At 37.3% G+C, this 25,950-nt stretch overlaps 1 protein-coding gene across 2 annotated transcripts in view; it reads left to right on the top strand.

Annotated features, from left to right (window-relative positions):
- ANKS1B (ankyrin repeat and sterile alpha motif domain containing 1B) overlaps positions 1–25,950 on the top strand; it is a 449,770-nt gene that overhangs the window by 97,570 nt on the left and 326,250 nt on the right. For both annotated transcript variants that reach the window (XM_075151688.1, XM_075151680.1), the window contains exon 9: positions 10,539–10,679. In XM_075151688.1, coding sequence (XP_075007789.1) covers positions 10,539–10,679 — 141 coding nt within the window. The remainder of the gene's footprint in view (positions 1–10,538; positions 10,680–25,950) is intronic.

The following is a 25,950-nucleotide window of genomic DNA, read 5'->3' as shown; positions in this document are numbered from 1 at the left end:
ATGGTTTCACTATATCGTATTCTGTAATTCTTTTGAAGTTGAGTAAGTAGGTACTGTCTTAGCAGCAGCAGTCCCAGTTTCCCTTCTTTGCCTCTTCTTAATAAGAGGCAAGTAATGCTAATGGTAAATATTCTGCCATATTTCACAGGGCAAAATGACCACCCATGATAAGCTAATACAAAAGAACGCTTTCTTTAAAAATTGTTTAGTAGCTGAAATTAGAACATTGGGCAACTTCTTTGGACTACTCACTTAATTTCATTTTTATTCTGTCCTAATGGCAAAAAGCACATTTATTTTATAATTGACATATAAAAAGGATTAAGTATTTTTGTCCTTAAGTCTTGAAGTAGTTGACCACTCATGACACAGAGTTTCATTGTATTCTGTTGGCAGATTTTTTCACTCCCTGTGAATAAGCTCAGCAAGTAGGAAATGAATAGCAGAAAAATATATTGGACCACATTTTTATACCTCTATAAAATACAAGATCAGGAGTAATTCAGAGTTAAGGGGCAACTGCCTAATATTTACTATGCATTAGAAATGTTTGCCCATGGAATTAATACAGATCAACAGTGTGCTATAAATGCACCCCTTAGCTTTTCTGTAGCTTCACTATATACTGAAACACTTGGCTGAGTTCAGTGGTTTAAGTTTTTAAATTGAGATTAGAAGCAGAAACCAGGGTTACTTGACTATGCATACATCTGTTTTTACACCAGTTTCATTACTTTTCCAGAGGGATGTAAAAGTTGAATGATTTACACCATTTTTGATCATCTATTTTCTTTTCTCTTGGCATCTGTCCTTCCTAAACTTATTATAAGTTCAGTTTAGTGCCATGAGGGAAAATCTCAGAAAAGGCTCTTCAATTTTATTTGCTTCAGTAGTTATTTGAGATTGAGCAGTTTCTATTAATACTACTGCTATTATTTCTGTTGATATTGGTGCTCTGCCCAGTATCTCTGGAATATGATCTGTTCACAGCCTGCAAAGAAGCAGCCTCAGCACTGCCTGTCAATCTTAGACAAAAATAATATTGAAATGTAAAAATGTTTTAATCTTATGCTGGTCTTTCTTTTAATTATTAATAGTTGATTCCTTATGGGTATTGGAATATTTACTACCTTGCCCTTGTCTCTGTCCAAAACGGTGTTTCCTTTAAGGAATCTCAATAATTTTAACAGATCACTTATTTAGCCATAGATACTTCATAAGAAATATACTGGAGATATAGATGAAGGCATGTTACTGAGTGACTTTTTAATCTGTATTTTACAGGACCTTTAAGATGCTATATGATGACTGGCTGAAGAAAGAATTTAAGTATTAGCTCTTCAGCTACATAGGAGTATGTCTGGAAAACAACATAAAGGTGTGCTTGTATTGTGGTAGATCTGTACATATTATGTTGAATCTACCACAGGCAAAAAGAACAGTACAGATGAGCTAGCACAGGAAGAGCAACCACTGTCCTAAATCTGGTGGTACTGGTTATTGAGATGACTGCAGTGAAATCACTGTTTTAATTATATAAGACAGGAAAAAGCAGCAGCTTGCAGTATGTGAGCTTCACACTGGCAGGTTTTCCTACCAGACCTTTGCCTTCCTAGTGAAGGTGATTTTGAATTCTGCTTCCACCTGCCATGTAAATCAGGCTGCATGAGAGCTGTTGTCCAGTTGATAGTATTCTGCATCTCTTACGGGGCAGAGGGGTGTGATCCTTTTTTCTAATACCTCTAGAAGAGTCTGAGCTCGTGCGTGTTTTAACTAGATCAAAAGGTAGATTGCTATTTGACTGATCTCTTCCAGTTAGGCTTTCAACTTCTATAGCACACTGACTTGCCTGTCAAGACGTTTCATCTGATTGTCAGCTATTCTACTGCATTGTTTTTATATTATATTCAATACTTAGGTGACAATATGGCAAACTGCTAGTGATTTGTTACTGATGGATCTGTAGATAATCTAGTACAAACGTTCTTCAAGGCCTTTTTGATTATGCACTTTTAACCAGCATTCATCTTCGGATGACTAACTCAGTGCTGTATATAGTTCCTCTTTAGATTGGCTTTGTCTATTCAGGTATGATTTTCTCTTATGTCCTTCATTAAGCCAACGGCAACTTAATGGAATAATAACAGCATTTTCAGTAACACACTTCTACTGAGAATATGTAGGCTAAATAAAAAACTCTGCACTGGAGGAGTAATAAAGTGGTGACTTCTGCCTACTCACTCACCACCTGATTTTCCCCCTACTTTAATTTCTGTTCCTTCTGCTCTATTTCATGACAAATAATGTATTTTCTATAAGTTTCATCATTCTGCCACCCACTTATCCACCCTCTCTTTCACAGCTTTAAAAAGAGAAAAATATATGTTTTACAGCTGATTTGCTTTACAATTACCTTGCACTGAGTTTTTCAAATGTTATATGATAACATTCAGACAGTATAGGGATGTTAAATACAGAGATGCCTCTGTAGTTATTCTCCAACCAGTATTTTCTTTCTGTGACATTTAAAGCCAAAAATGCTGGTCTTTACTTTGAATTTTTTTTTTTTTTTCCTTTATGCAAAGGTAAATATGCTTAAGCTTTTAATTCTATTTAATATTTCTAAAAATATTAACACTTGATTTTGCTTTTCTGCAGGCTTCTGTACCCTTCATTATCAGTCTCCTTTTTCAACTGGTACATGAGTTTTTCACAGTGAGTCACATTTTGGAATGAGTCATGTGCATATTGATTCAAGGAGACACATAAGCCTGTCATTAACATGAGAAATCCCATTAACTTAATTGAAACTACTTATGTGCTTAAACTTCAAAAAAACTTTTCCAAAAAAAAGTTACCAAATTCCTGCATTTTTGCACAGCCTACATTTGTGTATACCCTTCCAACACACCAACTTCGGTCAAATCTAGTATGGAAAGGCATCCCTAGAAATACATTTCTGTAGCATAGAGTGTTCTTCCAGTGTATATGGCTTGCTGAGTTGAATTCTGTCTTGGGGCTTTGTGCTTCAATGTGCTAAGTTCTTTTTCCTTGGTCAAAAACAGCACTTGAAGTGTTTTGATGTTAAGTATTTGAAATTGATACTAAGTGTGCAAATAGTCCAATTCACGAGTGTTAGGTACACGCTCAAAGTTAGACAAGTGCTTAAAAAACAGGTTCACTGTATTTTACCTAATGTTAAGAGTGAGAAATTAATTTGGAAGGCAATTCAATCCTGTCCCAAACACAGATATTAGGATGGAGTAAGTTGTGGAAGTGTGCATATTTCCATGCGCAGGAGACAACTAGTTTAATCCATAGATTAAACAAATAGCTCAGATTAAATGCTTAGCTTTCAAACAGTGCAAACTAGTTTAAAAGAACTATGTTCTAAGCACTTTTTTGAATCAGTGCATATTGCAGCTTCAAGCAGCTAATACTTTATCCCGTTAATTTCACACTGAAAAACAAATGCAGTATATGCTTCCCAAGACACTTAAAAATGAAAATTCTTTAGGCTTCATGTACTACATCATTCTTAAAAAATACCTCCTTATTATGGTTAAATTATAATTACTAAAAGCACTTAGTGTTCCATTCTCCACAATTTTTCGATTTATTGAATTCTTGAATTTTCTGTCATTTGAAAATCTTCACTCACATGATAAAATTCAACAGGCGTTAGAAAGGAGTGAAGATTCTTACTGAAACACATTGAAGTATCTTTTGCTTTGCGCTTAAGATACACACACAAAAAATCAGATTACTAAATATGAGCATCCTAGTGGTTGCTTTTATATATAGATGAAATATTCTTCATATGAAAATTACACGCAGTTCAAAAGCTTTTATGTTTAGTGAAAAATAAATTAGCCAAGATCAACCTTTTTATTAATATGTGACACTGTTGATGGGCCATTTTTTCTTTTATGGTTGTTTTTTAGCAAATGAAAAGCTATCTTAAAGTCTTGAAAAATACTGATTCCTTTATCGATGGAAGAAGAAGTATCTTTTCTAGTTTATGCCTAGTATTTTCTGATTAATTAATAACTTGTTAGGTTTAAAATGCTAAAACTTTTGTCATATCATACGTATGTATGCATCCTTTTATGAGAGTAGTGCAAAGATTCAGAATTGTCTTAATTGTCATTATGTTACATGCAAGGATGAATTAAAAAATTGAAATGTATGGCCCTGCTTTGAATACATATTCAGATGTATTCATTCATTTTATAAACTCATTTTTACTTATAAATTTGGCCTTATTCAGTGTACATTGTACTTGCCATCTAGTTCCAGAGCATATTTACTGCATACTGTCAGATCCTGCTCTGAAGACAGAATGGTTAATTTCTGGGGTGCTCATCATGATAGGTGTCAATAGCACTTGCCCACTGAGGGGCAGCAACTACACATTCATGTGTTTTTCATCACGTGTGTGAATTAATCATGTTTACCTAAAGTTAATACATTTTACTGTTGTTACATATAGTCAATTACCATGACTCTGCTGACCTTCTGGTGACTTCAAGTTACAGTAATTTCTTCCCAGGTTCAGACATTACTGTGCTTGAGTTCAAAGCCTTTGACTGCTTCAGACAAAGTTGTTTTTTTTTTTTTTACGGAGCCCTAGTCAGAAAATAGTGTGACTGGTGTGCAGTGGTGTAGAGGTCAAGATTCTTCCTGTCTGGGACTGCTAGAGCTTGGATTTTCAGAGCACTTAGTCTCACATACCATTGAAAATGGTCACAGAATATGTCATGCTGGTTGCTGATGTAACCCAGCACTTCTGCAAACTTGCCTTCACAATTTCAATATAGCTGGGAAATAAGGAACACAAACTCAGTGACCATCTTGGAGAAGTTTAAATCACATGTCCAGCATCCCACAGGGATTATGGCAGAGGCAGGTACAGAGTACCCTTCTCCAACATTCAGCTGCTTTGGGTACAAGACCATCCTTGTTCTCCTGGTATTCCCTTGCTGAATACAGGAGGTGCAATCAAACTCTAACCAGACTCACGGCGAATGAAATGATGAAAGAAATGTAAACTAGGAACATATTTGTGAAAGAATGGCTGCAGACGTGCAGAGTAAGGTGGAGGACAAGAAAATGAGGATGGGAAATGAAAAGGCCTCCTTGGGGGATGTGGGAAAGGTGTGCCCAAGCCACCAGAATGTTTCACTGTCGTTCGTCTGTAAGACATAGCATGTGTCTTGTAAATGAGGCTCCTCCTTGTCAGGATCCTTACTGAATCCCAGAAGGGCGCATTTGGTTAATGTAGGGATCCTGCTGTGGAAAAATAGTAACTGATGGTGTTACATTTCATGCCCAAATGCTGCTTTTTTCTCTTCTGCATCCATCAGGCATTTTCCCCTGGGAGCAGCCTGGGTAGCAGCAGGGGGAGCACTGAGAGCACGGGAACACTGTCCCGGCTCTGCTGTCCCTGGCTTCGCTGCCACAGCTGCTGGGAACAGCAGCGGCAGAGAACAACCTGCTCAGTCTAATTTATAAAGGATATTCAGGAACAGTTTCCCTCTTTATTAGTTCTTCGTATAATGTAAAATTGGAGTATTAGACTACGGAATTGTATTTTTTTCACTTGTATTTCATGACATAATTACATATCCTTTGGGCCAGGCAAAGGAGAGGTAGAGGCATGCCTCTGTAATCCAGCGGTTAGGATCATATGAAATATTTGCATGGTCCTATGTCTAACAAACTATTTCTTCAGAAGAAACCTCCTACTGACTTCTTTGTTCCAGACTGAGTGGTAGCATTTAGCTTCTCAAATGTCTGGCCGCTTTCTACCTTCCATAAGCAGAAGGTGATTGCCGTCTGGATTTCATCTTTGCTGCTCCATTTCAAAAAGCTTATTTTCTTAATATGTGATATGCTGCAAGGTAAATGAATAGTTAACGTTAGTGTCTAGAACTATGATGTAATAGCAAACGCTAAAGGTCCTATTTATATCTTTTACAGTTTTGCTATCTTGCTCTAGTGGATACTGTCTGAAAGGGTATTTGCAATACTTCTGCAAACGGATGATAATTATGCAAAAACAGAGATACAAGAAATGAAGAAAGATTTTTATGTTTGGTTTTAGATTTCACTGGACTGCTACAGGAAAGTCTCCTCTGTATCCTGAAATGAGGGAATTAAATCACATTTTGCCTAGCAATGGCTGCTTAGAAATGTTAAGGCAAAAAGTAGACCAGTTTTCATTAAAAACTCAGAAAAAGAGGTAATAAAAGGAAATAAGAGGTTTTGTATGACTTACTGTATTCATAGAGAAAACTTGTCTACATAATGAGGTAGTCATACGGTAGTCAGGAAACCACTGACATCTGTAAAAAGGAAGGCCAAAACTTTATGTATGTTTTATACATGCTGTAAAGCTTCTTGAGCTGTGAACTTGGTAGCTTTAAGTAATAGTGAGGATTAAAGGTGCTCTCTTTTTCTTTTCCTGTTGACTTTTAAGAGCAGAACAGACTTTCTCTTTTTTTCATCTGTACTCATCATTCTGTCTGTTGCTAAATATTGGCTTGTTCTCTTAGATCAGAAGAGAGATGTCAAGTTATTGTGATAGCCAATCTGATGTACGTACATATACTGGGAGTAAAAATAGCCTGTTTACAGAATAAACTATCCTTCAGTCTAACGTATCCTACTGGGCAAATTTTGCCTTTTGTGTAGATGGAGACATGAAGAGGAAGACTTCCATACCTGAATTTTCAAAGGCTTGATCTAAATGTTCATCAGATATGAAAATCAGAGGTGATGTGTCAGGCCCAGTAGAGTCTGAAGAAAACTTGCTACTAATCGTAATGGTCCAATGTCCTTATGCTAGATCTTACTACTCCCTTACTGCTATATTATTATTCTCTCTTTTTTATGTATAGAGAAATTATGTTGTTAGTCTCTTACTGCTATAAGTAACTTCTAATACTTAATTCAGTGTTCCAGTAAAAAACAGAACTTCTATTAAATCTTTTATTCTGTGTCAATGTCTTGTGGTTTCCCTACCAATTTTTCCTTTTCATATATTATATTGAATATCTTTTAAGGTTTTCTGTCTGTTTTGATTGAGGATACATGATGCCTATACTCATGTCTCTTCTAGCTTACGCACATTTGGCCTTTTTGAAGCTTAATATTACAGTTTATGTTGACTTCACCATTTCTTAATGTCAAATTCAATTAATTGAGCATTTTCTAGGTGGCATTTTCTAACTACATTTACTTTTTCTTTTTGGAGTCAAACCAGGCATGAATAAAAGGTTCTCAATTGTGTCTAGTTTTCTTTAGGACAGAAATATCTTCCTCTCTCTTTATTTCTTCTTTTTTTCTGAGAAGTGGGCATAACTAACTTTGGTTTCACTAAAACTCTCCCCACAGGGCTATTTCAAGGCTTCCCAGCAGCACACAAAGAATTAGATTTTCATGTCCAAAGGATCTCTGAGGAGGCAAAATTAAATTATATAACAGAACAGAACAATGAGGGAGTTCTGGGAAAGGAATGAAGGTTGGGAGAGAATAGCAGAAAACTGGGTGGTCTGGGTTGGGAGTGTTATGGGCTTGTGTGACAGTCTGAGGTCTGTGGATTGACTGTAGATCTTTCTGTATCTCACCTGTCTCCTCCAGGTACGTCCCTCTCCCCAGGTATGCAAACGCAGTCTACCCCGTTTGGGGGTCTTCTGACTCCCCTTTCTCTCATGCAAGTATTAAATCCGTCGCTCCTCTTCGCAAATGCAGTGCTCTCACTGCAGCAACTCCCACTTATCCATTTGCACTTGTTGTCTGGGGAAGAACTAGGCTTCTGGCAGCAGGGATGGGTGAGAAAGGTGATAGCGATAACTATTTCTTGACCCTGCACATACATTTCTCCCAATGCTTCCTTTTTAGTGCTTTATCAGTAGCAGAAATCTGGGCAAGACGACAGAAACCAGTCATTAAGTATAAAAACAGCAACCCTCATCTGCAGTAATCTGTAAATTAGCCTGTATCATGTAATTCATACCTGGATTGTCTAAGTGCGTAAGAGTACTAGTCAATTTATTCCAATAGTGTGTCTAACGAACTCTGACATCGACTGGTCCTTTTTTGAATGATCAGGAGATCTGCCTATATAATATTCCCCACTTCTTCTCCCTCACATGGACAACATTAATTTAAATTGGTGTGATCTCCACTCTATCTTAGGCTATTTATATAAAATAAATCTAATGGAAATAATACAACTCTCTTTCATTCTGCTTGTGTATTTTTTCTGTTATTCAATAATATTTTTGCTATGATTTTTTTCTACTCTGTTCCTGTAATGGCTAAATACTCACATGTTCTCTCTTGAATGATTCAAATGTATTGAATTTCATTATTCATCTTCCTTTAGTTGTGTTAAAAAATTCTCTCGATGTTATGTGTGTGTATTTTTTACCTTTAGAAGGTGCGTTGACTATACTTTTTTTATGACTTTTGTCTTCATTCACTTACGTTGCCTTGTAAGGTCACAGCTAATGTGTGTTACCTGCTTTCCTGTATCTAGCACTGCTGCAGTTCTTTGCTTTTTGCTCCAGGGGGCAAGAAGCACTTTATTCTCTGGTACAACAATTCTGCGGTTTAAAATATAAACGTAGGGCAACCACCATGGAACATGGCATCATAAATAGAAGGGAAAGACCTGTAGTCTGCTTCCTTTGTCTATGCAAATGCATAGCAATAATAGTCCTTCACGACCCACACTCTGCAGAGTTAACCCAATCCTTTTAATAATCTGTGTAAGAATACTGGTTGCTATGGCAACACCTTCTGTGGTACCACTTGACTGTCAAAATAAGCTCATGAAATACCATGCTAAGAATGTTTTAGAAATTGGCTTTTAAAATAAAAAGTAAATAAATCCACCTAACTTTAGACGATACAGCTAGATTCATGAAGTCTGCAACAAGGGAACAACCATTTTCTAACTGAGGGGAATCAGACTAGTAGCGATGGATACATCACGTTTCTCATCTTTGGTGAGTGAGCTGAAGTAGAATTTAGAAATATTTTTTCTGCTTATATTAATGGTATACCAACCACATTTGTGTGTAAGAAGTTAGCACGAGTCAAAGGTTAAATGATCCTCAGATGTTACACAATTTGAGTTAGTACCTGTCTGTGCGGTGCCTTTGCTTCTCTTACAGTTTCCATCAGCTTGTGTTCATCCTCAGAACTGCTGCTGTTTCTCCACTTCTTTCCCCCCTACTTTTCCTTCACCTCTGCATTCCCTTTCTTGCAGCAGACTCCATATGTTTCTTTATTCTATTGGCTAAAATAATCTGCATTTAAGTGGTGGTTTCTTTTTTTATTTTTATATGGGCCTCATAGCAGTGGTTTAGAGCTAATGTTACCACCAGATTAATAGATGTGGTCAGCCGTTGTCTCAAACAGCATTATGTTGGTCAGGCAAAAATCCAGCCACTTCTGAAAGATTGTTTAAGATAAAGTAGCATTTCTAAAGACAGCATTTAGTATCTGAGTATCAGGTGGGCTGCCCAAACAAATCTCAAGCAGGCTAGAACAGCTATTACGTATTCCAATTTAAATATGGACAAAGAATTAAGATATGAGTAAAATTTACATTTTTTTTTGTTGTCGTAATTTTTTTTAACGTGAGATTTTAACAATCATTCATTACTGGCTTAACTTTCCTCCTTCTCCTGAAATCAATAAAAGTTGCCATTGCAGTTTATTCAGTTGGGTGGACTATCCTGTGTAGCAAAATAACATAAATAAATGGGAACTGTCCATTCTTCCCATTTCTGGCAAAAATCAGCATTATTCCCTTATCACTGGGACCAATATGGAAGCCTTAACACTCACGACTGAATGACTTTTTCACATACTTTTCATTCCTTCTAGCTGATGAAGCAAAATAAGACGGGTCATATTTAAATAAAATTTTTGCGTACAAAATAAGCTAACACATTTATTATTGGTAAATATAAAATAAAAATTGAAACCTGAGATTTTGATTGAACTTATCTTTTTTCTGCAAAAACTTTGGACTGATCCAGGCAAATGTAATACAGCTGTACTTTTCTTTTCTGAATACAACAGATGACTATTGAAGCAAGATGCTCTTAGCTTATATTATTTCCTTCTTGGGGATAGTATTTTTTTTATATATATAAATGTTATTTTTTATTCTCTGTGGGATATCCTGTACTTAATGATGTTAGAGCAAATTTTAAAGTAAAATGAAGCAGAAATTGCCAATTACTTCATAATGAAGAAAATAAATACCTATTTTTAATGTATGATACTATGTTCACTCACATTTAAAGTATAATTGCACGTAGGTCAATATGCACCTTCCTTAGAAAGTGTGATTTTCATACAGCAGATTGACAGTTGAGTAGTTACTTTGTATAAAATAGCAGTTTATCTTTTGGAATTTATAAATGGGAATCTTTTAAATTCTTTTAATTAAGTAAAATGTTTCTTTACAATATATCACTGTGTTTAATTTGAAAGTACTGTTTCTTTATGCACAGAGGCCTTCTTCAACATGTTTATCACCAAGAGAGGAGGAAGAAGATGATGCAGGTGAAAATACTTGTGGTCCTTCAGGTTTATGGGAGGCATTGACACCTTGTAATGGATGCAGGAACCTCGGATTTCCCATGCTTGCACAGGTATATGTTTACCTTTTCATCATAAAACATTAACTATAGAAGAGCTGCTTAATCTCTTCTGTCTTACCTCTTACAGTAATTTCTAGTCTTGCCTTATTCCCTTCCTAATTGTTACCTTCAGTCTTCACTTTAATGTCAAAATCCAGTTTTAAAATTAAATGTCAAGGTTTGGTCATCCTGCTGTAATACTCATCGAGATGAGTTTAATATTGAGACTGTTTGATGTTTAGTACGCCCATTTTAGACAGTTTTTATGTTGCATAGCTTTCTCTTCTGATTCAGTCTGGAAAGAAATTTTGAAGTCACATAGTGTCCTTTGGGATAACTACTCTATTTTTGACCAGCTTCTAATTAATATAATGACATCTCAGCTACTTTCTTTATAGAATTAATTGAGGACATCATGCATAACTCAACTGATGTAAGAATATAGCCTAAAACTTCTCTTTGAAGATTATGTAAGTTAAAAATAAAGTCCCCAAACATTTTCAAATGCTCATGATAATACAGAGGAGAATAAATAAAAATGGGTAATATACTTGGGTCTACGTCCCAACAATTCTCAGAGCAGACCGGTCTGCAGCATCTACCAAGGCATGCCAACAGCTGTGTCCTGAACAAGTGATATTGTATTGCTACAGAACAGGATGCTGCTTATTGCTGCTTCTGGGTCTCCCTTGTTCTCTCCCCCCACTATAGTTTAGCACTCTCATTTCTGTGACGTTTTTCCTGCGCTTTTCTTGTAGCATTGAATGGAGGCCTGCCAAATTTCTGTTTAGAAATGTCTGTTTTCTCAGTTGCATCCTTACTTGGCACTGCATTTAAATAGCGTTGTCAGATTCTCGTGTACCAGATTGGAATTACATATCCTGTCTCACCACACTTTATACACTGTTGCTTTCATACCGTGACTGTACGTTTTATTCCCTTTAGTCTCATGGGACTTGCACCTGTTTGAAGTCAATGCTAAAGCTTCCACTGCAGTCAATGGAAGGCAGGATATGGCAACTAACGTGCTTGAATAACAATGAGCACTGCCCTATCTTTTTATAAGGAGCTTTTATATTCCTTTAGTAGGAATAGTAGCTGTTTTCTACTTCATACTATCTATCATTTTAGACATTTGGCAAGGTGCAGAGCTGTCGGAATTATTCTGATTTACAATAGGAGTGCCGTAGTTACTAATTCCTCATTTTTAAGAATTTGTTTCAAAAAATATTTCTTAAATGGACCTTTTCTTATTTAAATACGTATCACCTATGGTTTAATTATTGTTAAACTTTCCTATGATGAACACATATGCCATTTTGGAGTGATTTCCTAATTTTAAAAAACATTTTTGTTTTTCTTCTTTCTTTTTAATGTAAGGTATATGCAAATTGTGTTATAAAATTGAGGAATGCATTTGAAAAATAGAATAAAGTTAGCTTTATTGGTTGGTATCTCTTTCCTTTTTATAGAGAGAGATTCATTTCAAGAACGATGTAAGTTTTAAGATAGTGACTCCTGAATTAGTTTTATTCATTGTACTTAAATTTTAAACTCAACGTTACAATATCTCATCTTTCTTGCTCTGAGAACTAATAAGATTTTTAATTATGGGTACAAAAAAGAGTATTTTTATTCTATGTTCATCCATGAAATGGCAGATTGCCTTTCTAGATTGTTTCTCTCCGTAAAAATTGGAGACAGAGATAGTTTTGGGTTTTCGTTGTTTTTCTTTTTATGGAAGAAAGGAAAAAAGTTAAGTAGTGAAAAATCTCCAAATTACAAACCAGTGAATTCAGTTTATAAAGTGTTGCCATCTCTGTATGCAATCTTTCAAGCTGTTACCTAATCTGTTGGATCTTTCACATTTACATCGGAATGCAGCAGAGAACATCTTGTTCTAAGGGATCGAGAACACTATTTCAATTTTTAGATGGAGACCAATATCTTGAATTGGTCTAACAAATTATGATAGATATAATCTGCAACAGCATGTTTTAGGTAAAAGTACAAAAATGTGTTTCTGATACGCATGTCAGTCTACTAACTTATCAGAAAATGCAGACTTCATCATGAAGAAACAATGAGATAAGGGTACTTGACATGTCTTAAAATCCATGCTCTACTAAAGATCTCAAAATAGGGGAAAGGGTCTGTCACTTACTCTTGAACACAAACAAGTAGTTCGTTTTTCCAGTTCTCTTTTAGTTAAAAATAGATTTTACGGTTATATAAATATACTGTGTTTACACATTAAAGGAGAGCAAACATAAAGATGGATTCTTGGTTTACATACACAGTCAGAGGTACCATGGTAAAATGAAAGTGAATTTTAGGTGAGATTATGATAGTGTCCATCTGTGACCTAATGAGCTAAGAGTTTTCAATATGCCAAAGAAAAGAGCAGTTATCTCCTTGACAAACTTAATATCTTTATTGCAGTTATAGAAAAAGGCTTGGCTGGAGGTATTTCTGACATGCAGTATGTCATTTCTGTCTGTACTGTGCTGGGAAGTGTCATTTTAGAAAGGGCTGTTATAGAAAGTTCTGTGTAAATCGTTCTGCAGGTATCATTTAAAAACTAACACAGCAGTAATACGGGTATTATCAGAATAAACAGCTCTCTTTTACAGTCTCACAATTGGTGAGGTCCTGGAAGAGCTTAATGGAAAATCTTTATGTTTCTTGTAAAAATTTCAGAGTTTTAGAAAGTCCTCAATTCCAGAATGGAGCTAACAACCAGCTTCATCCACCCCCAAAATAAAACAAAAGCCAGACAGCAAGGATACCCAGCTGGATTTTGGAAGACTGAAATTTAAATGCCTCTTCTTATTTTAGCAGGAGTGAATTCCATTTGTAGGTTATGATTTATGGCTAGTGTGGGGCTATTGCTTTTTTCTGAAATTAATCTTTCTTTTTGGGCAGAAATTCCATCCTTGGTAAAACTGATGCACATTTTTGTGAAAAATGTTAACTTCCACAAATGAGTATTTTATATCTGAAAAAAACTTTCTTAGGAAATTCCAGATTCTGTATTTTCTGGCTGTCAGTCAGTACAAAAGAAAAACGTTTTTTCCACCTGTATAACTGAATAACTATCTTCTACTGATTCCAGAATTTCTAATAATCTTAAATATCAGCACAGTAAAAACAGTTTTGAAAACTTTCAAAGATGTAAACCCCCAAAAGTGCTTCTACAGCAGTCTCAAATTCTAGCATGGCAGGCTTCATTGGAAACAGTTTACTCTACAATGATGTGTCTGTTAAACTGAGACAAAGCTTTGATGGTATGATAGTACTAGACCCTCTTCCATGGATCTCCAGTTCTTGTAAAATCTTCCTACAGTAACTACCAAGATTTTTAATGCTTTAATGGTTCCATTTCTGGCCATCATAAAAATATGATATTAATGAACATTATTCCTGTCCAAAAGCTGGAATAAAAGAATAAGATATTTCATATATAGTTTTCTCTCAGAGTAGCCACAAAAATAGGAATTATGTGAAAAAGTATAACATTTAGCTGGAGACATCTTGCTATGCTGTAGGTAAGTACTGAAAAGAAAACAGAGATACGATCCTTAAAAAATATTTTTCAGCAAAGCCTGCTAATGATAAAAAAAGCTGGAATTGTTGTAGTGTCATTATTATTGACCATCTGAAATGAGGAATTCATCAAGAGACTGATAATTCAGCTAAATGTAGAATGAGAAAGTTTAGCGGTAGAAATAGCATAATCAACTTCATATGTATATGGGTAATTACAGTTATGAGGATTTCGGAAGAAACACAGACTGCCAGGATACAGTTCTGCAGGTAATTTGGGTGGACACTACAGCTTTGTTTATGCTCTTCTTAAGGAATCACAGCACAGCTAATGATAGCAGTGAAGATGTAGGAACAGGGGCTTCAGCACAATGACTGACCTTGACTACAAACCTGCTGGGACTGCTAGCCGCAGAGTCAGATTGTAAGACTGTACCACCACATTGTCTGCATTTTGTAAATTGCAGTGATAGCTACAGTACAGCTGTAGATACACAGCTACAGCCTCACTAGCAGTCAGACCTTCAGTTATTGAGTACCTGTGCCACAGGTCCTATTTTTTCAACCTGTATCACTCCCGTGGTTGTAGTGGGAGACTGACTCCTCTGAAGTTCAACCTTCAACGGATTTTTCTTCCCAGTCTGGGTTTCAACAAGCTTCTCATCCCAATCTGCTCCTTTCCAATGCATATCTTCTCCATGCCAGTCTATCTGTCATTGTTCTCTTGTTTTGGTTCACGCACTTTGCTATTCCACATTGCCTTGGTTAGTCAGTGAACGGAGTTAAGTTTCTGTCCTCACAAAGGCTAGAACAGCAAATTCAGGTTGAGTAAGAATTCACCCCACTATATTTTTGGTAAAGGAGTTTGAATTCTGGTCCCTGCTCTATGCTTGTATATGTTTATGACAGTTTATGTGAAGTGCCATAAGCAGAAGACTACTGAGTTATGGTCATTTTTGGGTCCTGCTTTTTCATCTGGTCAAATTTCAACTTGTATCAAACTTTCTTTCAACATAGTAAAAGGTTTGAAAGTACCCGCATTTCCAAAAAGCCTATAATCTAGTAATAGATAGGGGCTGTGGATGTGGATCTCTAAAACAAAAAAACTGAAACTTGATCATATCTTCTGTGAGTGCTCTAATTGCTGTATCATTTTGTGCAAGACAGGCACTTCTACCAGCCTAGATTAAAAATAAAAACAAAACAACCCCCCAAAACATAGCTAGCTCTTTCTACTGTATTCTGGAAGAAGCCTCATCCAGTAGGGATGTGATGCATTTTCTAGGGACAGGAAGATCACGAATTCGCAAGGAAGGCAGTGTGCTTCTGTCTAGATAGTTCACAAAGGTTCAGGGGCATTTTGGTTTACCTTGTTTTAATGCAAACTAAAATTGAGACAGAGTCCTTAAGAGAACTTTGAGACATGCTGAGATAAAAAAGCTGGTCCTAAACTGCCCTAGCGCAAGCAAAGCCTGTGTTTTCTTGTGTGTTTATAGATGAGTTACACCAAGTTCTGCCCCTTGATAGAGAAACATTCAGTGCACGCTGGTCAAAAGACAAGATGGAATGAAAACTACAGAGTTTCACGTGTTTGGAATATGCTGCTTTATTCAAAGGAAAAAGTTCTAGTATGTGGATATTGTCAGGGTACACTCAGGGCTGGCGACTCCCTGGGGGCGAAGGCATCAGGAGCCGCAGGGGCTTGCTGGGGTGGCAGGGCAGGTCCTCACCGGCTAGGGCTTGTCCCACCGCCCCCGTGAGGGAGCAGGGCAGGCTGGGGGGGGCAGCTGGAGGCAGCCCTGAGCACAGTGCAGCAGGCAAGTTCATGATGCTGAGGCAGGTCCAGTATCAAGTCAGTCCACACATTGGGGTTGGCATCAGGCCTGCTGAGGTTAATCAGGAACAAAGAGCAGATCGCCAGGATGTCCACGGTGATGAGGCGGGTCTGAGGTGAAGCTGGGAAGTCAGTCTGCAAGTCAGGGTCCCGATCATTGGGGTCCTTGGCCAGGCATAGGCACGGATGTGGCAGAGTTAGAGATGGGCACTCCTGCAGCTTGTCTCAGGCAGGAGCTGAGGGCCCAGGGCTGAGCTGAAATGGGGCTGCTGGGTCCATGGCACGAGTGTGGGTGGGGGACCCAGGTGAGGCTGTTCAGGGACAGTAAGACCTATTGCTGCACTCAGCACTGTGACAGATGCTAATAAAAGTGATAAAATACATTAACTGGAAGCTGAATTGAAATGTCGTTATTATTTGATGTCTTTTTGCAGACAAGAGGAGTAAGACCAAGAAGGAACACTTACTAATGTGCTAGATTGCTTTACATGCCCTTCATATACAGGTTCTCCATATATGTGTGCGAACATATTTCATCTGCATTTATAGCTGCATGTCTTGGCTGGCATTTGTATAGACAGAGTATTCCACCACAGGATCCTTTCCTGAAGATTCCCAATGCTGCCTGAGCAGATAGGATTTGTAAAAACCCGTGCTTGCGTGTCTTATAATGGTCTAGCTACGTGGTACCAACGTGCAGGGACAATACTGGTAACAGAAGGGCCTGAACTATGAAGAGTGCTGTGCATGTTAGTCTACTCCTGGCTCTCACTCCTGCCTTACGGAGAAGATAGAACCTTAACTTCTGCAATCTCATTATATTTAAATGTGAAATAGGTCTGCAGCTCAGGACTGGAGGGGAAGGTACTGGAATACTTCAGCCATTTTTCCCATAAATTCTCCTTATGGCAGAAACTTAGAAGATTAACCAAGGGATAGCTCTTCTCTCTCCTAGTTTGCCCGAACATACTTTTTGGTAAAGTAGTAGGAAGCAATTTGAACAAAGACCAGTTTGGTGAGGGCATTTGTTTGCTTTATCGATTGGTTAAGGGAGTGTAGAGCAATCTCGTATGCCAGTAATAGAATTGTTTCTTGGTCTTAATCTTCTGTTCTGCAGCATAGGTTAATTTACTCTTCAGCTCCTAATATATTTATTTTACAAAGTTTATCAATACCCACATATATACTTACTCACATTTTCTTTGGAATAAAGCAGCATACTCCAAATGTATGAAACTGTAGTTTTCATTCCATTTTCTTTTGCATGGATAGTGTGCTTTGAATATTTCTCTGCTAAGGGGCAAACAGGGCCTGATGTACAGAGATAAATACAGGGCTGTCTGCAATGGCAGAGAGATGGGTGGTGCTGAGTCCTGTGTGGTCATAGCAATATTATCAGTTTAAAGCAAGCAGTCTGCACACCTTAATCTTGACAGCCATGCCAGCATATTTTCCTAATTGTGATATAAAGTAATTGTGAGATAAGGTAGGTTTAGCTATGTCCCATTTAGGAAGCTGCTGGATCAGCTTAACTGCACTGTCTCTTGAATTAAGTGATGTATAACTTTAAAACCCTGACAGTTATTCCCTATGTTTGACATGACGGCCAACCAGGAACACCACATTTGTCCAACTATTACAAAATGAAAGTAATATCTGTAAAGAGAACAGTGCAGTAGCTATGGAAAAACTGAAGTTCGATTTAAAAGCCGTAAGTATAAGTCTTCATGTTGCCAGTTGCCAGGAAGCATGGCTATTTACAAAAACATAGAGAGATATGGAAAGCTTACTTAAATACTTAAAGAAGCACTGTGTTTCTAGCTTAATGTCAGATTTTCATCTTTTTAGAAGCAATGAACTTCTGGGATACATTTACTTTTAAGACTGATGTATAAGCAGAATATAGAACTCCAGGATTCCTAGAGGTAGGAACTCTCGCAATTTTGTCACAGGTTCTCCTGTGGAAGAGAAGTTTCCCAAAAAAATGTCTTTTTTTTTGGAGGGAGGGAAGAGAAAGTGGACTCCTGACTACATTTTTAGGAGATAAACTGTATATAATACTATTTCTTTATCAGTGTAGGCTGTGATAGGAACATTTAGAGTTTGGAGTTTGATGCATCAGTTAGTAGGGTTATGTATTTCATGTCTGACTTCCAGAAGATCATCACATCTGTCTGTACTTCTTTTTATATAATTTTAAAAAGTAATTTTTAATGGGAAGGAATTTTGATTGTGTTTGTATTGTAGAAGCGGGTTAAGGTTATTCTATAGAAAGCCTGACATTGAAAATTATTATGTTGCAATTATGTTTACAATTGCAAAGACAGTTCTGGATACATGAGAGATGAATGAGGAAATTAAATAAGGAGCTAACTCAGTGTTCACATAAAGATCAAGTCTATTCCTAAAAAATCTCTGTACTGATACTCTCTGGAGAGAGACAACATGACTCTATGTTGTCTCTTTCTGGAGAATTTTAATATTGGGAAATTTATTGGGCATTATTTATTTTTGTTTTAACATATTCTTCCAGTTTGAACTCCTATTTTCAGTTGCCTTTAAAAATTTTCTTAGATTTTAAGCTTAGTGCAAGTGTTATAGTAACTTTTTGAACTGCTGAGCTGTAGAGGAGGAAGTATATATATAAAAAAGAGGGAGTATTTCTTCTTTGCTCTTTAATGAAAACAGAGAAAAACAAAGAGCATATTTTTAACTAAACACTATGGCTAAAGTATTTTAACAACTTAGACCCAAGAAATGGTGTCATCCCTACCTTCACTAACAACTTTACCTCTCAGTGCATTCAGTGGAAGTACATTTCAAATTAGACTGGTAAAGAAACAGATTTGGCTAATATTACTTGGTGTTGAAGTTCACCAAAATTAGAAATAGAAAGCCTTGTGGCATTACCTAATTTATATGTTACGGGGGAGAAAACCTGTTGTCTTGTTTGGTGATGTAGTAATTTGATAAGTGATGACACAGACATGGGAGAGAGAGAATTATTTTCCAGGGATGACCACCGTTAGCCAGGAAAACTTTGGCATACAGTATACCTGGAACATGAATAGCCAGAGTAAGATTGTTGTATTATCTATAATATTTTCCTATAGTTTCTAACCTTCATTGAAAAATATGATTTTTTTTTTCTCTTCTTTATTTAGTAGATTAAATGATGTGTTTACTTAAATGGGATTGACGTGGAGAGTTATATTACCCATAAAAAAATATTTCTGCTGAACTCTTGATTTGCAGTGTTGTCTCTTCTGCAGTAAGCTGAAGTTTTATTGGTAATTTCAGGAACATGCCACCCACACACTGAAGCAGCTACTGAAAAGTGCAATATGTATTCTGCCTAGAAAGAATCAGCAGGTGATAATTATACCCTGCTGAACAGTGATGGGAAATAAGTATATTGAAAAAAATTGTGGCTTATTTTAGTGCTATGCTACATTTTCTGATTGTGTTTTAAGGAATGAAGCTGAGCGTTTTGTTCTTGCATATAGTATGTAGCTTCTTAATTTCCAATGTAAATTTCCAGTTGCCCATGACTTCAGATGTCTTGTGGCAAATGCATTTTTACTGTACTAGCTGTACAGTCTAGACACCACTACACACAGGTGTAATGTAACCAGAGATGTAATCTATTTATCCTTGGGTATTTTCAGAATTGACGGGACAAGGCCCAGAGCAACCTAATGGTTAAGATAGCTCTGCTTTGACTGAAAGTTTGGACGAGGTGACTTCCAGAGATCTCTCTCATAGAATTATATATAAACATCTACATTCTATAATTCTCTGTAAAATTATACATGCGTGACCTCAGATGAGATAATTTCTTTAAAAATTTATGACTGACTCCATTTTCTTCAGTTTGTAAATTACTGTTTGTGAAAGTATGGCTATCACTGTCCAGCACTGAGTAAATCTGGGCACTGCTGGTCTGTGTTGTCTCTTGATGTGATCATGAAACAGCAAAATGAAACGGGATGAGGTAGAGAAAGAAGAGAGGTGTCAAACAATACTGGAATTGTTGATATATGTCAGAAATAATCTGAAATATTGATGAACATACTGGTTTTCAAGATGGACTCTAATTACTATTAAAGATATTCAAATTCATGTAGAAATTAATGTAGAATTGAACACTATCACATTCCTAACTGAAATATGCCACAGTGATCAACTGGGAAGATCTTAAATAGTGTAAGTATGTTACATTTTGCTATTTTGTAGTTTGCAATTTAGTGGTAACCAGAAGACATACTTTCACAATGTTTTTGCTTTCAGTACTGCCTGACAAATTATGGGAAAATGGAAAAAAAAATCAATTTGAATTGCACAGTGAATGGATAGCAATAATGCATAGCAGATAGTTTTGTACATGAAAGAAGTTCAACTTTGTATTAAAAACTTCATGTTTGAACTTCAGCTACTTCGTAGCAGAAATGTTAAAGCAGTATGTTGAAACTTGAAAACTTATGTAGAAGTTCCTTGTTAGTCTGACCAAATTGGGTTTACTGTTCAATATTACATTTTGTGGGGAAAAAAGCCATCATAGATACTTTGTATTTGTTATTTTTATGATAGTAACAGGAGGAAAAGAGTTTATGGACAAAAAGGCTAGTATTTGAGGTATCTGGAGTTAAGAGATCAGTTTGGTGGTGATATGTGGGCCCTGTGATTACTACACGGATTTACTACACGGATTAGCCGTTAAGTCATGCTGTGGTAAGGTTGCAGTTCTATGAAGGGCTGTTTAAAGGCACTTTACATTTTGGGAGTTTTTTTGAGCCTAGCAGCTTTTTTTCTGGTTTCAGTTTGGTTGGTTGTTTTTTTTTTTTTTTGATGGCAGTACAAATATATTTGAGAACCTCTGACAAGCTAATACTGGAAACTGTGAGGGTGTTTGGTTTTTTTCTTTTTTTTACTTCAGTTTTTAGCAGTAGGGAAATTCTTGGCTTCATAGAGTAAGTCCCTGGAGAGGTCTGTAAAATTGATAGAACCTGATTCCTTTCTGAAAAAAAGACCTGATTGACAACTGAGCATTTAAAAAGAACAACTTTGTAGTCTGTAACTGAATCCTCTCTTGCTGTACAAAAGAAATTGCGTGCCTTGGCTTTGATGTCATGTCTGGCTGTTGTATTTCACTGAAAACTTTTATTACCAGTACCCGTTATACTGAGTCTGAAAATGAGATAAACCCTGATTCAACAAATTACTTAAGCCTACTTAAGCATAAACATTAATGTGCTTAATCCTGTTTGGGCTTCCACACATACAGAACTTTATTAGGAGATACTTATGTGTTCTCAAAAATCCAAACCCAGTCTAAGGCTAAGAGTATCTTAAAATCTGCAACTGATTGTTATGATTTTTTCCACTATTAATAATTCATAATTAAGATGAACTCATGAATTGGAAGTCAAATAAATTGAAACTGAAGTTAAGGAGAGTCCATAGTTGAGATATCAAAGGGAAATATCTAAGACTACATTGTTGCATGTTTTCATGATAAGGCATTTTGGATTTGCTTATTGATAGAAAATGTGATCTGCCAATTCCAGTCAAATACATCTTTTCATTTTAAGGCCTCTCAGAAAGGCAATTCAGCTAGGAAATGAGGAACGTCGTGTTTTATGTTTTTCTACCTAGAATGTTGTTAATCATTTGTATTGCTGTAGAATGCAAATGTTCTATTCGCTTTCCAGAAGCAATAAGCAGTCCTGATCCAGAAAATCTTACTATAATACATAGAAATAACCGTAATACTACTAATAATATAGGGAATAGTTATGTTACTTTGGAAAAAGAGGGAGATAGCTTTTTTAAAAAAACATGTTATAAATGTCTCTCTATATAACCAGAACAGTCTGCATTTTGCATTTTGCAGTTTTTCAACATAAAGGATATAAGTGTGAAGACATTGAGGTAAATCAATAAATTGACAGTATCAAGTTGACTATATTATTTTTGGAGGTGCTATAATTTTATAGCATCCTAATTTGTGATTCACAACTTTACTGTGAAAAAAAAGAAAATAAAATCTTTAGGCAGTGTTAAGTCCCATTTAATTCTACCTAATTTTGAATTTAGCAAAATTACGTCCATAACTCTCAGACAGTGTTTTAGCCTACCTAATTGTCTAAGTGCTTACAACCCACTAGCTTCCTCCCTACTCAGCCTTTATGTTTAGCAGATACTTAAGTTCTATATACACATAAAGCTTTTTGAGTAAACTGTTGTAATCCATTTGTATGTGGACAGGTGCCTAAATTCTGCCTTATTCAGATTGGTTTTATAGAGTTATTGTTTTTGCATTGTGATGAATAAATATTGACAGCAGAAAGTTCATTCAGAAACCCATCCATGAGAAAGTGTGGACATCTCTGAAGATGTTCAATTGATAGCTCTTTTATGTTGAACAGGAAGCCACTGGAAGCCAGCCAGCGTGAGACATGAAGTAAAGGGATGTGTTTGACTACATGCCTAGCTGTTGAGCTGAATTTGTGTACAAATTAAACACGAGGGCACTTACAGAGGGTACACACCTGACAAAGCAGAAGGCCTTCCTTCAGTCCTTTCTGCCCACTTCCAAAGTGGACGGACTGAGTGTATCTTTTTTTGTTTCTTTTGAATGTAATAACGTTCTATTGTAAAGTGCATGAACAATTTTTGAGCTGCCTCTTAATGATGGCTATCGTAACATCTCTGTCCTAAGGACAATTATTTCTCATCGGGACTGTATGACCAAAGAAGAACTGCAGACACTCCACAGTTTGGATTGTAAGTCGCTAGAATCTCATTTTTGACCCAGAAAGAAAGATCCACTGCTAGGTGTTTCTGTTGTCTGGCTTTAGATGGTTCCACATGATATGCAGGCTTTCTGAGTAGCAGATTTCTTTTTCTGACCAACTCTGTTTCCTTATCGTGAAATTATGAAAGGATCTTGAGTTTGAAAATTACTTGAGTGAATGTTAACTTTAAGCATTTACATTGCTATTTTGAAGTTGAGTTACTCTTTTGTTGAAATATAAGGAATTAGTTGAATCAGAACCTGGAGCAATAGAAGCAGTAGGCAAAGAGTTTTGTGTACTTTTTACCATTTTGTTTGTGTGGAACACTGACATAGTAGTTTGTTCGCATATGAAGGTCACACAGCATTAATGGAGAAAATCTGTAGTGAAAGTATTACATACAGCTAGTGTGATTGCAAATCTGGGGCAAGATTCCTGAATTCTGGCCAAATAGACATACGATTCTGTGGTAGCTGTTCTCAAACTGGAATCTTGCAGTGAATCTATAGAAAGTTCTCTAAGTTCAAATTTCATTGAAAATGTGAAATTGGTTCCCTTATAATCCTTATTCCCTTCATTTTATATAATCTCCACATTCTCGGTTTCCATTATGCAATAACTAAGGCTGAGTATTTCATAGAATCATAGAATAGTTTGCATTGGAAGGGACCATTAAAGGTCATCTAGTCCAACCCCCTGGCAATGAACAGGAACATCTTCAACTAGATCAGGTTGCTCAGAGCCCCCTCCAACCTGACCTTGAATGTTTCCAGGGACAGGGCATTTACCACCTCTCTGGGCAATCTGTTCCATGTTTCAATACCCTCCTTGTAAAAAATTTCTTCCTTATATCTAGTCTAAATCTACCCTCTTTGAGTTTAAAACCATTCCTTCTTGTCCTGTCACAACAGGCCCTGCTAAAAAGTTTGTCCCCATCTTTCTTACAAGCCCCCTTTAAGTACTGATAGGCCGCAATAGAGTGTCCCTGGAGCCTTCTCTTCTCCAGGCTGAGTAACCCCAACTCTCTCAGCCTTTCTTCATAGGAGAGGCGTTCCATTCCCCTGATCATTTTCGTGGCCTTCCTCTGGACCCGCTCCAACAGGTCTATGTCTTTCTTGTGCTGAGGGTTCCAGACGCAGTACTGGATGCAGTACTGCAGGTGGGGTCTCACCAGAGCAGAGTAGAGGGGCAGAATCACCTCCCTTGACCTGCTGGCCACGCTTCTTTTGTTGCAGCCCAGTTGGCCTTCTGGGCTGTGAGAGCACATTGTTGGCTCATGTTCAGCTTTTCATCCACCAGTACCCCCAAGTCCTTCTCAGCAGGGCTGCTTTCAATCCCTTCATCCCCCAGCCTGTATTGATACTGGGGGTTGCCCCGACCCAGGTGCAGGACCTTGCACTTGGCCTTGTTGAACCTCATGAGGTTCACATGGGCCCACTTCTCAAGCTTGTCCAGGTCCCTCTGGATGGCATCCCGTCCCTCAGGTGTGTCAACTGCACCACTCAGCTTGGTGTCATCTGCAAACTTGCTGAGGGTGCACTCGATCCCACTGTCTGTGTCATTGATGAAGATATTAAACAGTACTGGTCCCAGTATGGACCCCTGCAGGACACCACTTGTTACCGATCTCCATCTGGGCATTGAGCTGTTGACCACTACCCTCTGGATGCGACCATCCCACCAATTCCTCATCCACCGGACAGTCCACCCATCAAATCCATACCTCTCCAATTTAGAGAGAAGGATGTTGTGGGGGACCGTGTCAAAGGCCTTACAGAGGTCCAGACAGATGACATCTGTAGCTCTTCCCATGTCCACTGATGTAGTCACTCCATCATAGAAGGCCACCAGGTTGGTCAGGCAGGACTTGCCCTTGGTGAAGCCATGCTGGCTGTCTTGAATCACCTCCCTGTCCTCCATGTGCCTTAGCATAGCTTCCAGGAGGATCTGTTCCATGATCTTCCCAGGCACAGAGGTGGGACTCACTCGCCTGTAGTTCCCTGGGTCTTCCTTTTTTCCCTTTTTAAAAATGGGGGTTATGTTTCCCCTTTTCCAGTCAGTGGGAACTTCACTGGACTGTCACGACTTCTCAGATATGATGTATAGTGGCTTAGCAACTTCATCCGCCAGTTCCCTCAGGACCCATGAATGGATCTCATCAGATCCCATGGACTTGTGCACCTTCAGGTGCCTCAGATAGTCTCGAACCTTCTCCTACAGTGGGAGGCTCTTCATTCTCCCAGTTCCCACCTTTGCCTTCTGCTGCTTGGGCGGTGAGGCTCGAGCACTTGCTGGTGAAGACTGAGGCAAAAAAGTCATTTAGTACCTCAGCCTTCTCCATTATTTATTTGCAATAAATAAGTAGATTACCATACCATAGAAATCATTATAGTAACAATTAAAGAGTGGGATTCCTTATTTAAAGAGCCATAAGGAAGTAGCATGTTTAGTAGCTGAATGTTTCTCCTTCAGTGATGAATAGTGAATTAGATAAATATGCTGATGTATTGTCCTTATATTTCAGTCTTAGCTAATTGAGTTTAACATGGCCAAGTCAGTCCTCATAAAATTGCCGAGTATATAGGCAGTATGATAAGATAGCACTGGGTGATGGAACTTTTTGTATGCATAAAGCTGAATATCCATGTTATAAACATTAGTGGGTTTTGCCACATTTTTGCCCAGGAAACAGCATGGTTCTGAACCACAGTTCGAAATAGGAAATTACTGTGTTCTTTAAGAACATAGGGGATACGGACAACGTTGTATTAACATTTGTCTACTACTGTTGTGCATATTTCTCCTCTTGTAACGGAATAATTTATTTTACAGTTTTTAAATACTGATTCTGACTTACAGTGTGAATTTACTTTCCCTCTGACTATCTATTACTGTTAGGTTCAGTTTTCACACTGCTGAAGTACCATGCTTACTGTAGGTAAAGGTTGTTTGGTCCTATTTAATTAGAAAGTACTAACTTTTACAGACTTTGCGTGCATCCTGGGACCTTTATAGAACAATTTCAAAATGTTGTTCTTCTGTTGATTTTGTATCTCATTTTCTCTTCAGTTGTGTACCAGATAAAGGTACGATTCACAACAAAGTT

Source organism: Calonectris borealis, chromosome 1 (assembly GCF_964195595.1).
Source record: "Calonectris borealis chromosome 1, bCalBor7.hap1.2, whole genome shotgun sequence".
In the NCBI taxonomy this organism is placed as follows: domain Eukaryota; kingdom Metazoa; phylum Chordata; class Aves; order Procellariiformes; family Procellariidae; genus Calonectris; species Calonectris borealis.
This window is presented reverse-complemented; position numbering and strand designations above follow the sequence as displayed.